Source organism: Curcuma longa, chromosome 3, assembly GCF_044706935.1.
Source record: "Curcuma longa cultivar G26 ecotype Majalengka, Jawa Barat chromosome 3, ITB_CL_G26_1.1, whole genome shotgun sequence".
NCBI classification, from domain to species: Eukaryota; Viridiplantae; Streptophyta; class Magnoliopsida; order Zingiberales; family Zingiberaceae; genus Curcuma; species Curcuma longa.
In genome coordinates this window covers 2,095,860-2,120,772 of record NC_133863.1, presented here as the reverse complement: position 1 = coordinate 2,120,772, position 24,913 = coordinate 2,095,860, and the positions used below count along the sequence as shown (strand labels likewise).

The 24,913-nt window shown below is 38.9% G+C and overlaps 3 protein-coding genes across 6 annotated transcripts; 2 read left to right on the top strand and 1 right to left on the bottom strand.

Annotated features, from left to right (window-relative positions):
* The first annotated feature begins 5,786 nt into the window (after positions 1-5,786).
* On the top strand, positions 5,787-9,493 carry LOC141823050 (uncharacterized). 2 transcript variants are annotated; one of them, XM_074710325.1, is made up of 5 exons: positions 5,787-6,026; positions 7,360-7,926; positions 8,432-8,738; positions 8,833-8,910; positions 9,296-9,493. In XM_074710325.1, the coding sequence occupies exons 1-5, from the start codon at positions 5,989-5,991 to the stop codon at positions 9,347-9,349; spliced, it is 1,044 nt and encodes a 347-aa protein (XP_074566426.1). In that variant the 5' UTR covers positions 5,787-5,988; the 3' UTR covers positions 9,350-9,493. The 2 variants fall into 2 exon arrangements, with proteins under 2 accessions (XP_074566426.1, XP_074566425.1); XM_074710324.1 differs by having other exon boundaries at positions 9,293-9,493.
* Positions 9,494-12,265: 2,772 nt separating this feature from the next.
* LOC141823049 (CBL-interacting serine/threonine-protein kinase 12-like) lies at positions 12,266-14,415 on the top strand. Its single transcript, XM_074710323.1, has 2 exons — positions 12,266-13,773; positions 14,252-14,415. Exon 1 carries the CDS (start codon positions 12,313-12,315, stop codon positions 13,753-13,755), a length of 1,443 nt encoding a protein of 480 aa, XP_074566424.1. The 5' UTR covers positions 12,266-12,312; the 3' UTR covers positions 13,756-13,773; positions 14,252-14,415.
* Positions 14,416-15,461: 1,046 nt separating this feature from the next.
* LOC141823401 (protein MALE DISCOVERER 2-like) lies at positions 15,462-23,927 on the bottom strand. Of its 3 annotated transcripts, none has more exons than XM_074710682.1 (14): positions 23,836-23,927; positions 23,405-23,685; positions 23,197-23,329; positions 22,505-22,576; positions 21,711-21,854; positions 21,481-21,621; positions 18,301-18,396; positions 18,131-18,207; positions 17,607-18,050; positions 17,081-17,271; positions 16,851-16,983; positions 16,609-16,763; positions 16,324-16,512; positions 15,462-16,156 (listed from the first exon to the last, which is right to left on the bottom strand). In XM_074710682.1, exons 2-14 carry the CDS (start codon positions 23,499-23,501, stop codon positions 15,896-15,898), a joined length of 2,133 nt encoding a protein of 710 aa, XP_074566783.1. In that variant the 5' UTR covers positions 23,502-23,685; positions 23,836-23,927; the 3' UTR covers positions 15,462-15,895. The 3 variants fall into 3 exon arrangements, with proteins under 3 accessions (XP_074566783.1, XP_074566784.1, XP_074566782.1); XM_074710683.1 differs by having other exon boundaries at positions 23,405-23,736; positions 23,836-23,911; XM_074710681.1 differs by having other exon boundaries at positions 23,405-23,920.
* Between the last annotated feature and the right edge of the window lie 986 nt (positions 23,928-24,913).

The following is a 24,913-nucleotide window of genomic DNA, read 5'->3' as shown; positions in this document are numbered from 1 at the left end:
CAATACCGGAGACTATACCCAAGTCCAACACAAGCTTCTTAGATAGAGGCCAGACAACATATGCGGTGGCAGCGTACAGAAAACTGGTTGCAGCAAAAGCAGCAGATGCTGCGAAGCCTGCAATCACCGCAGCAGCAGCAGCCATTACTTCTGTCACCATTCCATGTTCAACCAAAAATCTGCTTGCTACCGGAGACGCCACGGTGTGGGGTAGTCATGTAACTTGCTGATGAAGTAGGACTGCCACTGGAATTAAATGGTCAACAAAACATGTACAAAAATACATGCTTTTAAAATTTATGCACAATTAGCCATTGTTGCCGAACAACAACTTGTCTGTCTCGAATCCCAATTATTTGGAACCCAACATGTGGATTTTATCTTTATATGTGGCTATATTTTACTAGCATACTAATATCCAGAAGTTTTAAATTGTTTTTTTCTTTACGTTATAATTTCCTGCACTCTCCCTTTGTTCGTTCCTCGAACCTTCAGCTCAAAATGTTTGAAATTGCCACTACCGATGTGTCATCTTTGTTCACGCTGTTAGAACGCGGAGTGGTTGAGTCAAGATTATTTTGATGTGTTATAAAAGAGTTTAAATTAGATCTTATTGTTAAGTCTGATGTAGGTGTTTAAGTATGTAGAAAAATATACAGGCATCCGATGGCGTAGGATCTGTTAGAGTACGATGGACTAAAGGATGGTTTGAGACATCCGAGGGATTATGAAAAAGATGAAAAGCATCGGAGAAGATAAGATCTTGATAAAAGACACAAGCAAGCGAGTATGATGGCTCGGAAAGAGAGTTAACAAACTCCGTGCATTTGAAAATGAGAAGTTACAAAAGAGTGCTATGATATAACAAGAAGAAAAGTGCCATGAGCGAGCATTCAATGGATGAGAAGGTAAGAGGAAAAATGTGCAAGGTAAGCTGGTGAGACGAGTGTTGAGTGATCTGTAATCGGATGAAGGTAAACTAAATCATAGACAACTCATTTTAACATAGTCAACTAAGTTAGAAGGTTTGGATGACCAAAATAAGGATTTTATTGTTATCAATCGAATCTTCCTTTTTTGGTAAAAATTCTCCGGACTTTCAATTTTTTCAATTTCGATTGGCCTTTTTCAATTCTCCTATAATCTTCTACTTTCGGAATCCTTATCCATAATAAGTAGGTTATCGTTGGAGTTGGATCGGTCAATCAGACATTCAGATCATGCGATCGGAAGCACATGGGAGCTGATCCAACAGCGCAAATTCGATGTAAGCTGGATCGTACGACCGAAGTACAGGATCAAGCGATCGGAGGACACATGGCAACCGATCGAGAGAAGCTATTCCGAAATCAACCAAGTTTCGATTATACATTATTCTATTGACCGGATGAATGTCACGTTAGTGAAGGAATGAACAAAGATTGTCTAGTGGATCAGATCGACTTACCATGTTAATAGTTTTCGATCGATCAAACAAACCTTTTTGATCGACCGAATGTGTCACGTCAGCACCTGAGCGGAGGCTATAGAAAAGACGAAGAGCTCATTTGAAAAGATAACACACAATTACGACTAAAGCTTTCAGTGCATTCAACTTGCGTTTCTATGCATAGGCCTTAGAGTAACAATACGACAGTTGTGAATCATATCAAATGTATATATATATATATATATATATATATTATATATATATATATATATATATATATTTTGTGTTTACTTTTAATTAATTTATGTATGTCCTTAGTTAGCAAAAGAAAACAAATTTATTATATAGATACGTTATCCATCCTCTCCCTCCTTAGCTATCCGAATTTCTGCACTTATGCAAATTAATTTACTTTCTCATTTAATCCTTGTATTTAAGATACAACTAGATTCTCATAAATAGTGATTGTTTTTCATTTTTACTTTTTTTTTTTTTTGTATTTAGCCATTGTTGTCGTGGGATGTCATAGCAATGCTTTATCCTACTATTTAATCATGTAAAATTAACTAACTATTCTCTATTATTATGTAATAGTATTGTCTTCAGGGACACAATTAAGTTGGTTACAATGAAACAGATTTATTGAAGTAGGAAGTCGAGGTAATATTCTCCTCTGTCGTGATCAACTGCAGCTTCTCGATTTACTTCTTCCAGATGATTGTGAAATCGATCGTGTAAGACCGCTAAGATGACAGATTCTATCTTTTACTAAAATATATAATATTATTCTTATTATTATCTCTCATCTTAATTTTAAATTGATCAAATTGAATTATTATTTCTCATATAGAGGACCATTATGTTGAATGAAGTTTTCTATAATTTATCTTTCTTCCAAATCCATTGGGATTGTCTTGGAGGATTATCATCTTTTACAATAATTTAATGAATTACCACAAATTCAAAAAAGTTTCATCGCTAAGCTCGATTATATTTTTATTTTTTCCTTTTTTTATGTAGTAAAGACAGAAAAACAAAGCCTGTGCAAAACTTCCCGTAAAAACCACTAATTTCGTGGTTTGTGCTAATCTCAAAGCATTAAAAGCTTTCGCGATAAGCAAAAGTTCAATTCTATTATTTCAAAAGTTTATTTTTAATATATATATATATATATATATATATATATATCAATTATTTTTAATAATTTAGTTTAATTTAGATTTTAAAATTTTTAATTCAATTAAATAAAATAAATTAATATTATTATCTGAATCGACATTATACCATGTGATATTGATTTTTAAAAATCCAAATCACACTATAATATTGAAAAATCAATATCAAAATGACATTGATTTGAATATAATATTAGTTTGAAAATCAACAATTAATGTTGATGTTCAAAAATCAACGTTTCAATTATTTGTAAATTATATATATATATTGTATTTTTTTTACATTTTTTTATTAAAGTTATTATCTTTGGTAGTATAAATTCAAAATTCCCTGCAGAAATTAACTAAAACCCAAGATATTTTAAGCAGTAAATTTAAACGAAATTTCAAATTACACTCGAAGAGAATCGAGATAAAATGCCATCAGAGCTAAATTGGCATAGAATCTTATCTAATAAATACAAGATCCCTTATAAAATTATGGAAAGGGAAAGAGGAGTCACTGTTCTCAATTTTAAGCATATTAATGTAGGTTAATTATTAGCTTAATAGGGGTTTTCTTTCATATTATTTTTTTTCTTCAATTTTTGACACCCAACACAACAATAACGATTAGTTTATAGGCTAATTCTAAAATAAAACTTTTAGAGAGGACATGTAAAATCACCGCATAGAGAATTCTTCTCTTAAAAAAAAATATTAATTCAAAAAGATATATCTTAACCTCAACTAAATAAATATTTAAATAATCTAAAAACTTAACAATATGAAAAAATAATCTTAATAAAAAAGATTAAAATTATTTGAAGTTTTTGAAAAATATTTTAAAAGGTATTTTTTGGACGTAAGATTAGATCGTTACGGATTACATTCGATAACAACATAGATTTTTGAATAAATTTCAATTTTATATATTATAGGTTCCGTGATTCAACCGAGTTAAAAATCATGATCTCTTCAAGATTACGATCCATTACATCCATTTTCGATCAATTTTTCAACACTATAGTGTTTTTTTACATTTTTATTAAAATATTATTTTTATCGTTTAAAGCTATTATTTTTTATCATTTAAATTTATCTAATACGGGTGTCATAGATGATGTGATTCTCTCTAGAATAAAGGTCAAGAGTTAAACGAAAGTTAAGGTTCAAGCTGACCTGGCAAGATAAGTCAACAAGAACGTGAGATAGTTGTTGCCTCTTGCTTGGGTTGTACTTCAAGCTCAGCATGGGCTCGGTCCTGGACCTCATTTGAGCATCCAAAGCAATGTCATCCGGCCCCAAAGCCTCATCTCGGCTATCTCAGTTTTGGTCGTCTCAGGACCATGTCAGTCACTCAACTCCACCTCTCAACCATCTTAGTCTCAATTGTCTTGGTCTCAGCCATCTCAGTCTCGGCCGTCTCGATCTTGATCATCTCGGTCTTGACCATCTTGGTCTCAGTTGTCTCGATATCGGCTATCTCGATCGTCTCGATATCGGCTATCTCGATCTCGGTTGTCTTGGTCTGGGCTGTCTTAGTTTCGATCGTCTCAGTCTCGGTCATCTCGGTCTCGGCCATCTTAGTCTCGATCTCGGCCATCTCAGGCCACTCGACCACTCCACCTCTCGGCCATCTCAGTCTCGGTCGTTTTGGTCTCAGCCATCTTGATCTCACCCATCTCGGTCTCAATCATCTCGATCTCGGTCATCTCGATCTCGGTCATCCTGGTCTTGACTGTTTCATCTCGACCATCCCGGTCTTGACTGTTTTATCTCGACCATCCCAGTCTCGGTTGTCTCGGTCTCGGCCGTCTCGTCTCGTCTCGATCATCCCGATCTTGGCCATCTCAATCTCGGTCGTCTTAGTCTCGGCCATCTCGGGCCACTCAACCACTCCATCTCTTGGCTATCCCAGTCTCGGTCATCTCGGTCTCAACCATCCTAGTCTTGATCATGTCGGTCTCGACCGTCTCGATCTCGGCCGTCCGGTCTCGACCGTCTCATCTCGACGGTGTCGTCTCGATCATCCCGGTCTCGGTTGTCTCAGTCTCGATCGTCTCATCTAGACCATCACATATTGGGTGCCACCTTCCGTTTTATACAGAAACTATCAAATTTTTTCAAACGTGCGGTGCTTGCAAAGGAATCAGGGTGATTACAAGATTGTAAGACCTAATTCCCTGGATACCCTCGTACCTGTGCATAAAGTCAACAAGTAAGAATAATCAGCGATTACCGTGCACTGCAGTAAGGCGATTACGAGTTTGATAGACTTGGTTCCCCAGATGTCTTATGTTGGGATCTCAAGTCGGCAATCGTCAGAATCGATCTCATCGAGCCCCGACTAGTGATTTCCCTCGGGTCAATGTGGAGATGCATTCTTCGTGAGTATAAAATCCTTTGTAAGGTATGAACGAGGAGGGGCTCTGATGGCTTTCTCTTTCTCAGTAATTTGAGTAACCACATGTACTCGTCTTCTTCTTTTTCTGCACTTTCATTTTTTCTTTTTACAGAATATTACTTTGAGCGTCGGAGTAGTCTGCCGAAACTCTCTGACACCCTTCTCATATTTTTCTGAAGTATATTTCAGATCATCATCTTCTCCTTCGAGCTCCGATCCATTAAAAAATTGTGCACGTCGGATCGTTTATTGACTGATGACTTAATTATGTATCTAACTAAAATAATATCATTTTTATCAATTTTATTAATTATCTTTGTTTTAAAATCAGCACTATAATCGATTAATTTCGTTGAAATTAACAATTAATATTTTATCTATTCAATTTGTTTGAAAATATCGATCAGTTTAAAAAAATTTTGATTGGTTCGTCGATTTAATCGATTGAGTTGATTCCATTTTGAATCCATTGCTCAGTCTTAGCGTTCGCCCCTGCACGATAAGAAGAAGATACATTGGACGGCCGATCCGTTCGATCGCATAGATTTGCTTTATGTGTACGGTAGTTAATTGCGGTCACGGGAAATGAACAAATGCTTGCCCCGCACTGCAACCGGCGTCGCATAAAATGTTCAATTTTATGCATTTTGGCCTATTCATTGTTGTTCAATTTGCAATTCGACGCTCGTCGCTGTCCGCCGTGTAGGGGTATTTTGGGAACATCAAATTCGACGGAACTACTATTAGTCCATTGTTAACCCGTTCCGCCTTCTCGTCTCGCCTGTTGCTTCTCCTCTCTCTCTCTCTCTGTTCCTCTCTCCTCTACCTCCAAACTGATACCCGGCGCTATCTATCCTTCCGCCTCAATCTGATTGCTCTGGCTTCTTCAATTCGTGCGCCTGGAGAACGAAATAGTGAAGAAATCGCGGCTCTCGTCGAGAAAAGTCTGTAATCTACACGATCTGCTGTACGAATTGAACTGCAAAGAATGGGGGAAAATGGGCCTTGAAATCCTTCTTCCGTCGAACAAGATGAGGTTCCCTAGATCTTTCACGAATCTGTTTGCTTTTGATGGATTCCAATTGATGCTTTTTGCGCTTGTTTTCAAGAGACCTTGTGGCCAGAGAGATCGGTTTCTGTTCTCTCCCGTCTTTTGTTTTGAAAAGATCGTGTTTTGAAGAGGATGCAGCCGCTGAGTGGTTCTGTAGATGGTACTTGTTTTCTTCTTCTATTTCGCAATGATCTTTGTTGGTCATCACGATAGTAGGTTGCGATGATTTTGGCTAGCTTTCCCCGTTCTCGAAAACTACGTCTCGATTACGGAGCTTTTTCTCGGTTGAGCAAGAAGCTTTGATTTTAGATGATGCCTTCATTTGCGACTTGATTTTTCTTGTTTGAGAAATACGTCTTTTTGTTCTATCCGTGTTTTTGGTCTTTTTGTTCCTTGAGAAGGAGCAGGATTTCCCTGCGGTTGTAGTTTTCCAAGGATGCTTTGGTTTTCAAATCGACTTCCCGTGGTTCCAAATCCTGGTTTTGATGGTTTGATAGCCAATCGGCTCGTTCTCATTTGTGAAGATATCCAGATCAGAGGTTTTTATTTGTTTCTATTATTCAGAATATTTCCAGTGAGGAAATGGCGATCACATCTTCTGCGGTTCTATGGCGAGAGATAGTGTAGAGAATGTAAAGTGCACCGCCCTCCCCGGCCGCTCCCCGCTTCCCCCTCCCCCTTCTCCCCCCTTCATTGAAGAAGTATCCGCCTGTTTCGTTGTTGCCTCCTTTTCGTTTGGAGCTCTTTCTATCTCCAATTGAAGGATTAATCATTTTTTGTTGATCAATGGCCTAATCATCTAGTCGGTGGTTTTTTGTGAACGCGTTGTTGCTTCTCGCTTGTTGATTTCAGGTCTGCTTTTTTTTTTTTTCTTATCTATCATTCTCAGATTTTAGAGTCAATTTTGGCTAAAATAAAGGCATAAAAGTTCTTGAGGTAGCTACCGGCTGTTTTCTTCTTTTCTATTTTTCTTAGATAGCTGCTTTCGATCCATCCAATTCCTACTCCGTTTTTGTGCCAAAAGGAGTGTTTTTATTTTGTTTTATTTTTTGATCTTTGTTTTCAACTCTATTTCCTGCGATTGTTGCTCACTGCGGATCGACTATCCTTGTTGTCCCAAATGGATGAATAGTAAGATTCAAGTCCTTTTACGGTTTATTCTCGCATTAATTTGAGCTAAAATCTCTTCGTGTTCTTCATCATCCATTTCACATTTTTTTTTCTTGTGCTAAAATTTTTTAGAATTTTACCTTTCTTTCACTCGAGTCATTTCTTGGATGTTGAAGATTTTTGTTGATTCGTGTGTTGCAATCGCCAGATTCCAGAGATTAAACAGCCCAGATGTCGTCGTCCTCAGCAATGGTAGGAAGACCGGTCTGAAAGCTTCGGAGGAATACGACGCCGAGGACGACAGCGGATTCCCTAACTGCTCGCCGTTGGAACCAAAACCATCGACAGTAAAATCCAACGCCGGATCGGACTATCGGTCCCCGAGTCGCGATCCTCCCTTCTTCAACTTTTCCGCCTCGGAGGCGGCGCACTCCTTCGCCGTACCTTCCTCCTCCCACACTTCCACCCTCCGAACGCAGGCAAAGGATCACGGCCACCACCAGATCAATGGGCCAAGCCACGGCGACGTCCTCTTCCAGTGGGGGCACAGGAAGCGGTCGCGCGGGGCGAGGACAGAAGCCCGGTCGTCGCCGGTCGCAGCACCGGCGGTAACGGAGGCGAACGAGTCTCCAGCCCAATCGAGGCAGGTGGTCAAGCTCCAGCGGAAGTCCTCGGAGGCCCCGGCCGCTGCCTTGCCTCCCCCCTGCGGGCCGTACGCTACCAGAACGAGGCTATGCTTGCCCGGCCGCGAATCGAGGGCGTCTGTCGTCAACAGGTACAAGTTTCTTCCTTTGTTCTTCGTTTCGCTCCTCGGCAATTGGTTCATCCGATTTTTTCCCCATTTTTCTCATCCTTTCTTTGGATGAGAAGATGAATAGACGAAGGATCTTTGATCCGTAGTCATTTCCATCATGCTTCCTGTGATGATCTACTCAGCAGGCTTGTGTTCATCGATGCAATAGGCAATAGTTAGATAGATTCATAGGATTACAATTAATTCTTGTTTTTTTACCTAAAAATTACTTTCCCCTTTTTTGCAGATTTTTTTTCTTATTTCCCGATGCATATTTTTGATGTTGTAATTGTGTTTATTTTTTCTCCAGTTTGGTTTATAAGCAACAGCTGTAGCATTTAGCAGGCGGTTGCATATATATAAAGCCATTACGCTACTTTTATTTTTGGTAGTATAGAGAGGTCGTCCACCTCAGTGTCTTTGTTTCTCTCCAAGTCTCACCCACTGACGCCTCCTCACCTCCACCCCTTCCCCTTGCCATGATCAGGATCATCGAAGAGAGATCGGAAGGCCGAGCACGACCCGAGAAGCGATCCCCGACGGAGAAGGCCCTCAGATCGCCGCCCAACGCCAGCGGCAGCGACGCTGCAGATCTGGACCAAAAGCAGCCACCATCGTCGGAGCCGAACCCAAGCATGGCGAAGGAGAGAATCAATCTGGATCATTTCGAGTGGCCGAGGATCCAACTCTGCCTCTCGAGGAAGGAGAAAGAGGACGATTTCCTGGCCATGAAAGGCACCAAGCTCCCCCAGCGCCCCAAGAAGAGGGCCAAGAACATTGATAGGACCTTGCAGGTATATAAAAAAAATAAATAAATAAATTTCTTGCAAATGTTTTTTGTCTCAAAATTTGATTTTGGGGTTTTTTTTTTCGGTGGTTGGAAATCAGTATTGCTTCCCAGGGATGTGGCTTTCGGATTTGACGAGGGGGAGGTACGAAGTAAGGGAAAAGAAATGCGCGAAGAAGGTATGATTCTGATGGTTTCTTCTTCTCTGTTTTACTTGGGACTCAATTTTGACCTTTTCTAGCCTTGCTATTTCCATTCTTACTGATGCATAATAAATGTTTTTAATTGGCAATAGCTTTTATTTTATTTTATTATTATTAATTTTCAGTATGGGTTTGTCTTTGTTGACCCCTTCACGTGAGGCCACGTATGTGCGGTGTGGCTTGGTCTACTTTCGCTTTTTTCTCCTTTTTCCTTGATCATGATCTTGATGCCATCTGAGACATTGATTTATAACTCTGATTTGGATGCCTATTTTAATGTTTTAATAAAAATAACCATTATTATTAAATCTATTTTGCGTTTCCTTATCGTTTGTTTTGCTTGCTGTTGGTTGTGCAGCAGCAGAAGCGAAGGGGATTGAAGGGAATGGAGAACCTGGATAGTGATTCCGAGTGAAGTTGATGAAATGCCATCTCATTTTGCCCTTTTTGCAGATTTTTTTTCTCTTTTTTTTAGAATAGAATTAATTGGACTCTTGGACTAGCTGTACAAATTGTTTAACTTCCATTAATGAGCAAAAGACTTGTCCTTACAGCATCATTTGTTATTTCCTGTGCTACCTACACGTGCCCTAATTTTTTTTTTCTTTTGCCTTATCAACTGAAGTTGTGTGTTAATGAATTTTTGTTGCCTGAATCTGACCCAACCATTCAATTGAGTTCATAACCAAAAAGGACTAGGGCCCTGCTTTTTTTTTGTTTTTGTTTTTTTTAATGAAAAGGTGAATGTATAATCAAGGATAGCTATTCATATCTAACCAAGTATGGGATTCAAATAGAATTGATATATATCAATTCTGCATCAAAATATCAAGTATTAAGTAGTCCTCTGAGTACTAGAGCTTGAAAATCCACAGCATCATCAGTAAGTAAACATCTCTTACTGTTTCTATAACCACCATCGAATCCTCCTCCCCAACTAGCTAATTGACTCATATCTAAAGAGCACATGTTCTTGCGTCTCCTCCACACCACAAAAAGGTACATCATCTGTCATCAAGGTAATCTTATCTATATCGAGTAGACAGTCTTTTGTGAGTCAACATTCACAATGTGAAAGCATGACTCATTTAGAGATAACTGTGTTAGATTGTCCTCACTCATAGCCTTCTGGTACTGACACCCTTGAAGTGATCATAAGCTCTCTGCATTGCTCCTTCTTTGACTGAACCATGAAGTCAGACACGGGCTCCCAGGGCATAGTTGAATTGGTTACGACAGAGTAGAATTGTTGAAATGGATAAGGATCGAATCTCGACGAAACTGAGGCAATGCCCTCCTCCATCATGACCAACTGCAACTTCTCGATTTATCTCTTTACATGTAGTTGTGGAATCGACCGTGTGGGGCTGTTGAAGTGGTAGATTCGAATGAAGCTAGACACTGTCTTGCAACTTCTGAGCTACTAGTAGTGGCTAGGATGCTCTCTAATCTGTAACATCTTCTTTATGAGTGAAGAGTCTGTTTGTTTAGTTTGTCACTCCCATAAGTCAATATGTCAAAGGTAGGTATCAAGAACGGATTTAGGAATTAGAATTGGAAAGGAGATGAAATTACATATTGTTTGTTGGACTTAAAGCGAAGGACAAAGGCTAGAAAAGAAAAAAGTTGGAGTTTACTATTATGGGTTGGAAACTACCAGTGACTTGTTCTTCTCACTTGACATTTACCCAAGAATGAAAAATAAATTAAATTAAAAGATCAAAAGATAAATCAAATAGAACAATAAGAATTATTATTGGTTTGCTTGAACTAGCCATGAGAAAAAAAAAAGCAAAACAACAACAAGAATGAAAAAAAAAATCTAAAGATTTTGACTAGCTCCAACAATAAGAAATGTTTCATATCCTATACAATACAGAGGAGAAAAGTTAAGACTTTTTTCATATAAGAGTGTTCTTGAACCAAGAGTTGATCATAAGAGTCATGAGTGAGCTATAAAATATAATCTTCAACTTCGTTGATGCGGGTAGGATCCAGATCAAAGTCTCCCTTAGTCTGTTCATCTACCTTGATCATATAGATGTTGAATTTTCAATATTTGTTGTGAGTCCAATCATCCTGTAAACTAAGTCAGACAAATAACCAAAGCAGGAGGAGAGAGGAGTGCCCAGTGTCGGATGGGTATTGTGTGAGGAGCCAATCACGGCAGCAATCGCATAGTTCTCTTCTCTCCACTTTCTCTTTCCCTACTCAGCGAGCGTCCTCCTCTTGTGCCCTTTCTTTTTGCCCCCCTGTTTCATTCTTATCCACATTCTCCAACTCGTTTCGGCATCCAAATCGAACGCCGACAAAGCACTTAGAACGCTGCAATTAAACAATAAAGTGAAAGATTTGATTTTGAAGCTTCTTGTGAGATTGTAGCTTGCTAAACCACGTACTGAAGTCTACGATCCACACCTGTGGGGGCCCCTTCCCTCAGTGAATGCAGCATTGTCCTACAGGATAAGATGAAAACAGTCTCAATCTATTTAAGGCCACTTGTTTCTCAAAGTTTCTAAGTAACTAAAAATCAAACGAAGAGTCTCGTTGTATCTAAGGGGCACTTCTATTTCTCAAATTTCTTAATAACCAAAAATCACCGCGTCACGCGTCCAAATTTATATTGCTTTCTTATATTGCTTACGTGTTACGCGTGGAATAAAGAAGCCGACACGAATCCTTGATTATTCCGCTCAGAAGAACCGGAACAATCAAAGCAAACGGAACGGAACGGAACGGAACTCCCTGTTTGACCAAAGTTAAATCCTCACACAAATGAAGACGTCATTTTCTCTCTCTTTCTCTCTCTCCCTCTCTCGAAAAATATGAAAAAAACCAAAATGTTAATAAATAAAATGTTAAATTATCATCGAATTAATAAATAAAATTTTATATAGCTTATCACTTTCTTACACAGCATATCAATACCTACCACAACAACCTCACACCGAAGAAAGCCATCGTCCACGCAAGCGCCACCGATTCAGTTGCGAGCGGGTCCCACGTTTTTTTCTCCTACTATTGGGTCGAGCGCCACGGAGGCGTTTTGTTGACTGGGCAGCCTTTTTCTTAATTTTTCGAATTTTATCTTTGAAAACGACCGATGCTTTGATTAAAAAACGTATTGGAAATATATATATATATATATATATATATATATAAAGAAAAATGGAAAATAGTGACAGGGGCAAGCACGGTTGGAAACTGGAACGAAGGAACCGTGAGAAAGCGACAGACTGCCGTCGCGACGCGCGCGGACGCGCAAATTTTTCCAATCGCGATGTTTTTCAACAGCGAGCGAGCGATTGGGCGCACCAAATTTAATGCTTCGGGGCGAAGGATTGGAAGGAATCGTAATTGGAATCTCTTCCGTCCCCAATGGCGGAGCCGGCCGCAACGAAGGCGGCGACCGAGCAGGAGGCGACGGGCAAGAAAGGTGGCGGCGGAAGAGGCAAACGGCTCCTCCTTGGGCGGTTCGAAGTCGGAAAGCTCCTGGGTTCTGGGACCTTCGCCAAGGTCTATGTCGGCCGCAACGTGCGCACCGACGAGCTCGTCGCCATCAAGGCCCTGGACAAGGAGTCGATCCTCAAGGGAGGACTCGTCGCGCACATCAAGCGCGAGATCTCCATCCTCCGCCGCGTGCGCCACCCCAACATCGTCGAGCTCTTCGAGGTCATGGCTACCAAGACCAAGATTTACTTCATCATGGAGTTCGTCGGCGGTGGCGAGCTCTTCTCCATGGTCTCCAAGGGCCGCCTCCTCGAGGACACCTGCCGCCGCTACTTCCAGCAGCTCATCTCCGCCGTGGCCTTTTGCCACGCTCGCGGTGTCTACCACCGCGACCTCAAGCCCGAGAACCTCCTCGTGGACGAGAAAGGTGACCTAAAAGTCTCCGACTTTGGGCTCTCCGCCGTCGCCAACCAGATTCGGAGCGACGGGCTTTTCCACACCTTCTGCGGAACCCCGGCATACGTCGCGCCCGAGGTCCTCTCCCAGCGAGGCTACGACGGTGCCAAAGTTGACATTTGGTCGTGCGGCGTCATCCTCTTCCTGCTAATGGCCGGCCATCTACCCTTCTACGACCGAAGCGTTGTGGCCATGTACCGCAAGATCTATTGCGGCGTCTTCAGGTGCCCCCGATGGTTCTCGCCGGAACTCATCGATCTCCTACACCGCCTTCTCGACGTTAATCCCCAAACCCGGATCACCATCCCCGAGATAATGGAGAATCCCTGGTTCAAGAAAGGCTTCCGCCACATCCGATTCTATATCGAAGACAATGAACTGCACAGCATAACCGAACCAGAAGAAGATGGCCAATCGCAGGATGAGCCTTACGAATCAGGGTCTGAGTCCGACTGCTCAGTTGCTTCCTGTCCAGCTTCCTTTTCAGATGACCATCGTGAGCCGCTAGGTTTACCGAGGCCGCCGAGCCTTACGGCATTCGATATCATTTCTTTCTCGGAGGGATTCGACCTCTCTGGATTGTTTGAAGAAACTGGGGAGATGACCACTACCAGGTTTCTGTCAAAGGAGCCTGCACCCAAGCTCGTAGCGAAACTAGAGGAGATTGCCAATGTCGCAAGCTTCAAGGTCAGAGGGAAGGATTGCAGGATCTTCTTGGAAGGGACAAGGGAAGGTGAGAAAGGCCCGTTGACGATTTGCGTGGAGATATATGAGTTAACCCCTTCAATGGTTGTGGTTGAGGTGAAAAAGAAGGCTGGGGATGAAAAGGAGTATGAAGAATTCTGTATCAACGAGCTGAAGCCTGGATTAAAAGATCTCATGGACGAGTCGAAAACCACTGCCAGCATCGGATAGTGATACTTAATTTCTGTAGTAAGTTATCAGTTTTGTTTGTTTGCTTTCCTTTTTATCTTTGCCACACGCCACCCACCTTCATGGTGGTTGAGGCATTGGTTAACAGCATGCCGAAAATTCTCAGTTTTTGATTTCATAGTTCAATTGTTTTCATGATTGCTGAGTTGGTGTATGTCTGTATGATGCTCTGACTTCCTATCGACCTCAAGATTTGATCTGAAGGAGCAAATATCTATGTTATAGCTTGTCCTGAATTAGAATTCGCCATCATTATGGACATGTTGGACTATGGTTCAAGAAAACCATGGCTTAATAAGTAATAAAGCAAGTATATACAAGTCTTCTTATTCCATATGCATATAATGTATAAATACCAATAATTGATGATAAGAATTGTGCATTCTTATGTTTAGTAAAAAAAAAATTATTATTTAAGATAACAATGTTGTTACGTGATTGTGTTTAATGTAATCCTCTGTCTCTATGTTTCTTGTAGGATCCTTGATCTCAAAGCATTCATTGCTTATAAGCCAAAGTAACAGTGGAGGGCAACTGACATCGCTGGTTTCTGATTGTTACTTGGCGTGCAAAGCTTGTGTATGTATTGTTAATTATTCTTCACAAGTTGAAACAATGATACTCAATCCTGTTCATAGGTCAGCAATCGATTAATAATCAAACTGACTAAATCAATTAAATCAAAATTGAACAAATTAATGTTTTTTTTGAACAATCGGAATCGACCGAACTTTGTTATGAAAGTTAAACAAATTAAACCGATAAAAGATCAATTAATTCGATCGGTACATCAGTAGACACTATTGGACAAGTTGTGTCGAGAATCAAAATTTTAAAAATTTTATTTTAAATACCAGTTGTGTCGAGAATCAGCTATCCATTTGAAGAAAAATTCTTATATATTTGAGTTTCGAACTCCAAATGTTTTGATCTGTCATCTGTAAGTCTAACCATCTCACTGTTGGCCCAAGGGTTTGTTTGTTTAGACCTTGATATGTAGCAGCTTAGATTTGTCATGTGCATCTTCTTCTGTAAAAAAAAAAAAAAAAAAAAATATGTAGAATTTGTCACCCTAGCGGTCCCACACGGTTAGACCCACGACCATCTATGAAGAGGTAAATCGAGAAACTACAGTTGATCACGACGAATGAAGGTGTTGCTCTTGCCCTCTTCTATAAGTCTGCTCCATCGTAACCAACTTAACTATGCCCCGAAACTGTCATGTGCATCTTCAATTGTATGTGCTGATTGAATATATTTTGCAAGTTTTACATATTCGAATAAATTTTAAGCTTGTATAAGTTTGAATGCACCAAATCTGATGAATTGGATTGACGTGAATGAGTCAAATATGAAATGAATCATCCCATTAATGGGACCAAATAAAAGAAAGAATAAATCATTTCATTCTCATTGTCGTCTATTTCATTTCCTCCCATGAAAAGTTGCTGCGCAATGACATTAGAGGCAAGCAAAAGCCTCATGTCTCATCATTTGAATTTGCCACTGATAGATGTATATATTTGTTATTCGATAGAGTGCAAATTAACTGTAAACGAGAGGATGCTATCTTCTTCCAGATTCCATACCATTAAAAACATTTACATAAAACAATAGTTTTGACTTGGATAGAAAAATTCTGCTATTCCATTTGAAATCCAAGCTTCAAGAACCCAATCAGCACTTCATGTCAAAAGAATACCCTACTGAAGCAAACGGGTGTGGGTTTTCATAATCTTCAACAAGAATTCAGTTTGCCACAAGCACAACACTCTAATAGTATTACAAATTAAATCGAGTTCTTAAGGGAATTTAAGAATATACACTCCGGCCATATAATCTTGGTCCTGAATGCACCATACTGCAGTAATTGAGCACAAAGATTATACATATTTTAGTTCTTATGAGATCTACTTCGACACACCTTAGTTTCTCACAAAACTCGCAGATTGCAGAACTCCCCTTGTTCATAAACCATAATGGCTAAAAAAAGTCGGATGATGAATCTCCTGAAGTATATGCACATTCAACCACCTACTACAAAGGTCTATGAATGCATCGTAAGGCTGGTGAATGAGTGGACAAAAGGATTCGTGTTTGAAGCATCTTACAGATTTCAGGTTTAACTCGCTTCAACTGACAGGATCTCAAGTTCAGCCCACCAAAGGGGAGAAAGTCTTGGAGTAGCTGCTTCAGGTGAAATTGCAATCACCTCCCGTAATATAGAAGTGACTTCCTTCATACTTGGCCTCTTGCTTGGATCAGGATTGATGCAATGTTGGATTACCTTACAAAGGATATCTAGGTCCTCGTCTTTGTGCGATTTTAAAGTGGATTGGACCAAAGAGCTAGCAGTGTCATTGCCACTAAGGTACTCTGCAACCTGTTATTACAGAAAAGTTGACACCTTAGACAACAGTGCATATCAAACCATCCAAGATGATGAGATTTCCACTAAAACTTCTCAAAAAGACTAAAGAAATGATGAGAAAAAAATATCAAAAAGAAGAACAAAGATACAAGATACAGCTAGTGGCTGTCTCAGCTCACCACATTAAGAAGTTGGGTATGTTCTTCAGAATGTGGAACCTTTCCAGAAACTACTTCCAATACCAGTAGTCCAAAATTATAAACATTGCTTGCAGGATCAGCAGAAAGTTTTTCAGACTGATCAAAGTCCTTGTCACTATATGTCTTTCCCTTGGCAAAAATTTCATTCCAAACATTAACATCCACTACCTGCATTTAATGTATATCAGCATCTGTTCATCCAAAACTAGCAACGCTTTGAATGCATCTATTCATCCATGTATTTAAATTTTAAAGAATCATTACCTTAGCAGCACAATCCTCTGACACAAGGATAGAGCTTGATGAGAGGTTTGGATGAGATATGGGTGGGTTCAACTCATGCATGTACTGCAGACAGTAGGCTGTTCCCATGAGTATCCTCATTCTATCGTTCCAGTCCAAATGCTCATATTCTTCCACTGCAGAAAGTTCAACATCATTACTTTGGATTGTCATTAACTTGTAAACCAACTAATATCCAATCAAATTAATGGTTTTCTACTTACAGTGAAGATGCTCAAAAAGTGTACCATTGGGTGCATATTCAAGGACCATCATTCTCATAAATGGTTCATTTTCCCCACAATAACCAAGGAGATTCACAAAATTCTTGTGGTTTATACGAGACAGAGTATCTATCTGTATGCCCAAGATAACAAAAGGTGTCAATGCACTGACAATAAACATAACAGCGTAGAGAGAAGGTAATCATAATAAAGATACCAAGAACTTAAACCTTTTTCCTGAAAAGCATTTCTGCATGCCTAGACCAATCATTTGCAGATGTGATTGTCGTTGAGGCGACTGCTATCTCAACCCCACTTGATAATGTTCCCTTAAAGATAGTAACCTCTGGAAAACTGATAACAATATTACTAAAATCCTCACAAGCAGCTAGCAATTCTGGGCGATTCAATTTTGGTACCCCTGTTTATGTTAACAAGAAGAAATATGTCATGCATTAATTTACATGACAACAAGCACCTATGCCTAGTTCAAAACCGCTTAGTCAGAGAGTCATTTTGAATGTAAATTCCAATCCAAAATTTCAATTCAAAGGTTAATATGCTTCAAAGCTTCCCTTCGTTCATAGCTAAGATCACTAATAGGCTTCACAAAACAATATCAACTTGAGAAAGGCTTATTGAGGCAAAATGGTAAACTAATTATCTATTCTATTATCAGATATAGTAGCACACTAGTACCTATCATGTGAATCAAATATTGAAATAACAATCAAGCATAGAATTCAAAGGATTTACCAGTAACAAAAGCCTTCTGCAACTGACCACTTAAACCAGTTTTCCAAGGACCTATTGTGGTTGGCCCATTGCTGCGATACACTATAAACATGCATATTCCTACGGCAAGAAGTAAAGCAGCAACTGAAGTAATAAGTATGTACACCCATGTTGCTGAATTTTTATATGATGGAAGAGAATTAGAAGGAATTGGTGTTGGCTGAGGATGAGGTATTAATGGAGATATGGATGGGCTAGGAGGTACTGGGGATGAAGATGGCGCTGGTTTAGGTCTATAGTGTATTGCTGGAAACGAACCACTTGGAATAGGCGGGACACTGACAACTTGTGCCACAGGACCACTGGCTCCAGGAGCTGCAGGAAGATTCCTGGTTTCTACAGCCAACCTACGGCGAACAACTTTTACACCTTCACTCGTCAAAATGTATTGCTCACCAAATCCAGCTACATAAAGTAAAGAAAGTGGTTACTGTATTATAAATCTTGCGCTGGTCAAAGGACAGTGAGTTTGCATTTTCACTTACCAGCTATATCACTTGTTCTATCCATTTGATCACCAGAAGCACCCCCTTCCTGTCTCAAGCTTGAAAAAATACCTCTTCTGTAGTTGATATATTTTTAAGAATACATCATCAGCCAAATACCTATTTCTCACAAGATGATCTAATAAAACATGGAAAAAAGGAATAATTACTTTGGCAATATGTCAAAGATTTGCAAGATCTTCTCTTTGATAGGGATCCAAAGGGAGCTAAAGCTTTTCAGTTTTTGCACACTTGTCCCCCAGAAGCTGTTACATTAATCACAGTAAGTCCTTGCACATAAAGTCCACGATCCACCCATTTAACTTATACATAAAAACACTTGCACAATATATAAAATGAACCAATGTAACAATATAAAAGCAAGCAAAATGATTGATCTTAGTAAGGAAAATAGTCCTGTTCCTTTTGCTTTCCCATTTTCCGTTGAGAAATTATCACTTGCAAAAGATTGAATAATTGGCTTTTTTCTTATTTTTCCACAAAGCTTTTACCAATAATGGACACACTAAATCTCAATATAAATTGTTGATTGTGATTCCAGTGGTATGCGGTATCTATCAATGATAAGTTCCTAACATTAGATAGAATTTATACAGTAGTGTAGAGGTTGTTCCTTTGGGAAAATAGTATACGTATGTATAACAGAAAATGAGAATTGCAGAAAGATGATCAGCCTTTTCAGCTCAAAACAAATTTGGTGAGAATAGTGATAGAATATTGAATCTTAAAAATTCAAGGAATATTCATCATTGGTTCTTTATTTACAAAAAAAAAAAAAAAATCATGCTTTTGTGACAGTTGACAAATAGTCAAATTTCTTGTCTTTTAAGTACATAATGTTAGTACCCTAGTGGAGTTTTGATGTGTGACTAAATAAGTCTGAAATTAGGTCATGTGGTATTTGACATGTGTGACTAAGTGTACAGGGACTTAGGAGATCACACGTAATAACCAGATGACGAACCTTGACAGAAGACGCGAGCGAGCGAAAAGGATGGCACGGGAAAGGAGCCAATGGGCTCAATGCATCCGAGGTACGAAGAGCTGCAAAAGAATACTCTGGCGGAGCGAGAAGGACACACGGGAGAGAGCCGAAAGGACTCGGTGCATCCGAGGGACGAGAAGCTGAGAGGAAGACTGTACAAGGCGACTAAGGCAAAACGGAGAACAGAGGAGGAAAATGATCGACACAAAGTTGACCATTCCAAGCGCCCGGATCCACTCCAAGCCCCCCAGTGTCCAGGCGTCAGGATCCATTCCGAGCGCCCCAAAGTCCAGGTGCCTAGAGATTTTCCAAGCGCCTGGATTGCGAGGAGTCATCCAGATCTGTTGGTGGACCGTTGACAGATCGGATTGGGATCGACGAATCCAAGCGCTCGGAAGTGCCACATTAGCACAACGGTCAGATCGAGGTAAAAGCTATAAATAGACTGAATCTCGAAGAAGAATACACACCCGAATTATCTGTTTGGTACAGTTTATTGTTAGTCTACGTTGAACCATTATACGAGGTTTCTCCGCCTCTGGATCAATTCCGACGAGAAGACTTTTAATTGGCATTTTCATAGTCTTGAACTAACAACCCGATGGTTGTAACCAAGTACATTCTGTGCCTTGTAGTTTCTTATGTTATATTTACATTTTAATTAGTGTGTCCTTGTTAAAACATTAGCAAGAGAAAGAGTTAATTATATTTGCAGGTCGCTATTCACTCCTCCCCTCTAGTGATCCAAGAAAAGCTTCCACTACACCAACACATAAGGCCACCCTTGATTCTTCAATTCAAAATCTTTGCTGATATGAGCAGTATATTGTAACTTTGTGGTCAAAAACAGCAGTAATGCAATTAGTGATTCTTCAATTCAAAATCTTTGCTGATATGAGCAGTATATTATAACTTTGTGGTCAAAAACAACAGTAATGAAATTATATTTTTTTTGAAGGAAAAAAGGCATCTAACAGATTTATCTTTAGTCATATAAAACTTGTGTACTAATTGAGAGAGTTCTTCAGTTTCACTTCAGCATTTTATCCATGTGGTTCAAGCTATCAAGTTTGCGGGACAATTTGGAGCTGAGCCATGGATACATTAGAATGCAATTATAGCTTAATTAGAGGATTTGACTGAAATTTGAGCTACCTGAAATGTGATAGTGAATTTTTTTTATTGCCGACTATGAAATATGCTATGACTCAAATAATGCATAGGCAGGATGTCATAATTGGAGGATATTGTGGTATCTCAATTCAATCTGACCTTATGGAATATGGGCTAAAAAAAGTTTGTATGACCTAAATGAATCAACTAATACAACTTAGTTTGGTAACTTAACAGGGTAATCAATTTAATAAGTATCTCATTAGGGTGAATGGTGATAAATTATGAGACCATAACTTAGTCATATATTAAAACCATTAGCTAATCAAGGGGTTCTTAAGATTCAAATGAATCTACTATTGACTTTTACTTGAGCATTTGAAACAGTGATCAATAACAATAAAGATAGTGGGTCAATCTTTGCTCAGAGAATTGGGTTGTCATAACATGGAGGTTCTTTCTAAGAAGTACATGATAGGAAAGGTCAATGCAATCCCACAAAAAAAAAAGAAAGAAAGAAATTTGAACCAGGTTACAGAATTTTCTTTTTTCCTCACTGCAGCAGGAAATATATTTGTCACAAAAAGGCTACTGAAGCTACTTGTAGGATCAAGTAATCCAGCTATCTTCTTTATTGTCATTTAAAAATTCTCCAACCACCATTCTTGTGGCTTTGTCTTTTTTTTTATCACATTACTAAGAACACATACTAGTTTAATTTAAAAGACTTGAACACATTTTAGAACGCACAAATCTTTTCAAGAGTATTTAAAACTCATATGAACCAGATACTTGGCACTATACTAGTACAAATATAATAGAACGGTGAAAACATACTCTATAAATTGAGCCCTTAACTAGCAACTTGAGTTTTTCCTCCCCACAACTGGATAATCAAATCCTTAACATGGTATCAATGTGCAGGACATGAGTTCACAGTGACTTCAACTCTTTTGGCACATAATGTAGATCATGAACTTTAATTCTGCCTCATTCCCCATGTTATCTTTTTCAGTGTGTACTTTTGATTTCGCATGATGAACCTATCTGTCGGACATGCAGTGTGTCTGACAAATAAGTCTATATACTACAACAGATCTATATGCTGTAAGGTGTATGTTAAATAGTAAATTTATATGCTATAACAAACACAACAATGAAAACAAAATCTAACCAGCAACTTATGTTAGCTAGGTTACAGGGACATTTAAAAAAATAAATATTGACTTACCAATGTTTGACCTTCCTGTTTATATGATTCAGATTATTAGCCATATTGCAAGAAAGATTTGGATCCTTCATCAGATCAAAGTATGTGTTACGATTTACAATCAACAGCATGTTGCCTTGGAATTTGTTACCACAGAGAAAGCTGCAGAACGAAAAATAAAATGATATTTTTCCCAATAAGTATTTTCTTAGCTGATGAGCAACAGAGTAAATATGTAACAGGAGGCTCACAGATGTTTGAGGGATAACATTCCTCCAATCTCCCTTGGAATTGTACCATTTAGCATATTGTTACTCAAGTCCAACACCTCTAACATTGTCAATCTTCCAATCTCCTTGGGGATGACTCCAGAAAATTTGTTCTGATAAAGCACACTGTTGATAGAAAATCAGTTGAAGTAACAATAGAAGCCCAAAAGTATTAAAACTAATAATCATAGCAGGAAAGTCCAAAGATGATGAGTGCTTAGGAGCATGTAATGAAATTTATGGAATAAGAAAAACAAAAATTGTCACTCAGTCTTCAAAAGTATGCCCAATGTACAGGCACATGAAGGTATCACAAAATTCTTTATTGCGAGTAATCAAAGCATGCTATCTTATTCTTATTTTTTGAGAAGGATCATGTCAAGGATGAGATACATCCTATCATCATCGTCAAGCAATGGTTTTCCCCAGAAAATCTATTATACATCTAATGATCACGAACAAAAAAAAAAATCTCATTAGGATCAGTAACCTAGCTTGGTGTATCATTATCAAGACAACATTAATAAAATAATACAAGTTTGAGAATGTGTTAGCCTCAAATAGAGATAAAGAGAAAAACATAACATGATAAGATTTAAAAAATGAGAACTCTAGAAGCATGGAGTTATCATAAATTTTTTTGATGGCAATCAATGCTGGCACTGCATACTAAGGAAGATGAAAAGATGGGGGGGAAATAACTCATGCAAATAAATGACATGAAATTGATTTAAGTGTGATCTTAAGTTGAATATGGAAAAAAATATGCAACTTACAGAGCTTTCAAGTGTCTGAGCTTCCCAATCTCAGGTGCCAAAGTTCCTTGCAGAGAGAATCCTTTTAGATCCCTGTGAACATGCAGAGAGTGTTTTCATTTTTTGAAGAAGGAACGAGTGTACAAAAGATTTGAAACAGTGAGGTGAACCCAGGATTATGAATTTGGAGCAAACTTACACTAGTTTTTTTCCCCTCAAGATGGAAAATCTAAGGGATGACTAATAATTGTGAAAAAAAATTTGATAAACTTTAACTCTATTCTTAGAAAATCAAAGATTTAGAAATCTCCATTAATAGAAGCATTCACGTCATAATTTTTTGTCATGTAAACTTTGCATCTAAATAGAATCATACTGACAATTATATTTTCTAGAATGAAGCCATGAAACGATGGATGTAGCTCCTTTTCATGTAAGCTGTGAGTCTTATAGTGATTTGCTACTGATTCCAGCATCATTGCTTGAGCTACTAAAAGACAGAGACTGAGACAGATCTTGTGCTTCCCTAAAGAAGATAAATCTTATGCGAGATCAGCAGGTCCGTGTCAATATGCATACACAACTATGTGATGGAGCACATCTTTAAGTCAAATACTTGCCCTCACACACACACAAAAAAAAAAAAAAAACATGCACGATGCCAAGATAACAACTAACAAGAGAAACTGAATAAAAGAGTGAGATGATCTTACAGTGTAACGACTTTATCGTCCACACAACCAACACCGGTCCATTTGCAAGGGTTGCTATCACTGGGCCTCCAATTCTCTAATGCCCCGTAAGGATCAGACTCCACTCTCGAACGAAACTCCAATAGAGCCAACCCTTTACCGAAAACCAAAACTTTCAAGATCCCACAACCAAAACACAAAAATCCACAGAACAAAGATGTGCAATTACCTTCGAGGTTAACCGACGCGCAATCCTTGCCGAGGAGACAGATCATCAGCGCCGCGCATAATACCTTGTGCAGTTGGAACTCGCATCGTCCCTCCATTCCTTTGAATGCTCGTTAACCTATCTACAAGGGTTCCCCTCTTCGACTTCCTGAGGTCGAAATCGACGAGGGAATGGTTTCATAAATTGGCAAACTACTACTCCAGAATCACGCCATGTAACCAGAGCACCAGGAACAAGCCGAGGCCCGGCTCCTTCAATCGAACACCCTCATCTTTCAGCACCTGGATTATCAATCCGAACAATCCAAAAAAGAGAATAAAGTCCCCACTTTCCTGACGAATCCGAGGATGCTTCGATCTCACGAAATCTGATTGCAAAAGGAGGAGAAAAATTGCAAAACAAAAAAGATCAGAAAAGAAGGGCATGCTCACATGGTGACCGGACGATCAAAAACTGCGGAAGAGAACGGAGACGTTGCGTTGTAGTTGGGGAAGGTAGGAGGGAGACGCACGGCGAGTTCCGAAGCCGATGGGTGTGGAATTGTGGATATTCTTATAATTATAATAATTATTATTATTATTTAATTTTATAAAAAGGAAAAAATGCGAGGAGTAATTATCTTGGCGTGGGTGGAGGTGGGACCCCGGGGCACAGCCGCAGGGGGCGGACGCGCAAAGTGCAGTCACGCTCGCCCATCGTTCTCAGGCCCTGTTGTCGTGCCTCCGCCTCGCGTCACTGAAGTGGTGCCCACCTGTCCATATTAATTAGCTGCTGGATACGTTAGATCAAATATATATATATTTTTTAAAAATGGATGATTTTTTAAAAATATTTTATTGGATCTCTCTCTTTTGTGTCTTCCCTATATATAATAATATATTTCATAAAATTAATTATTGTCTTTTAAAATCTGACTTTTATGATTTTTTACAATATAAATCATTCCTGTTTGAGGACTGCCACTGGCAATATAAATATTTTTTTATCGATAATTAACTCTTTGCTTTGGCAAAACTAAATCCTAAAGTCATATATGGATAATAAACCATTTTATATGCATTTTTGTATTGCATTATTGCCTCAATGTTGTATGTACCCTAAACACCACACCGAAAAAAACTGTCACATCTACATAATAATATGCAATGCGGATTTCATCAGTCATATTTAAAAATTTTATAATAATTATTTACTAATAAAAAAATAAATATATTCTAGAATCAATATATATTGTATTGTAAAAAAATTGAATGCAGAGGAGAGTGAAACTTAATTTATTTCGTCTTTAATGAAAGAAATAATGATCCGTAATTTACTCTGCAATACAGGTCATCCTATTCTTTAAGTGATAATTGACCCATTACCCAATAAGGTAAGTAGACGATTATTCACGCGTCTTGACGTCGACGCGTCTTCGAGCCTATAAACTTGGCAGCGCAATTATTTTAACGTGGAGTTTACAAAATGCTGCTCCATCTGATGCGTTTACTAGGAAGTTACTTTGAACAT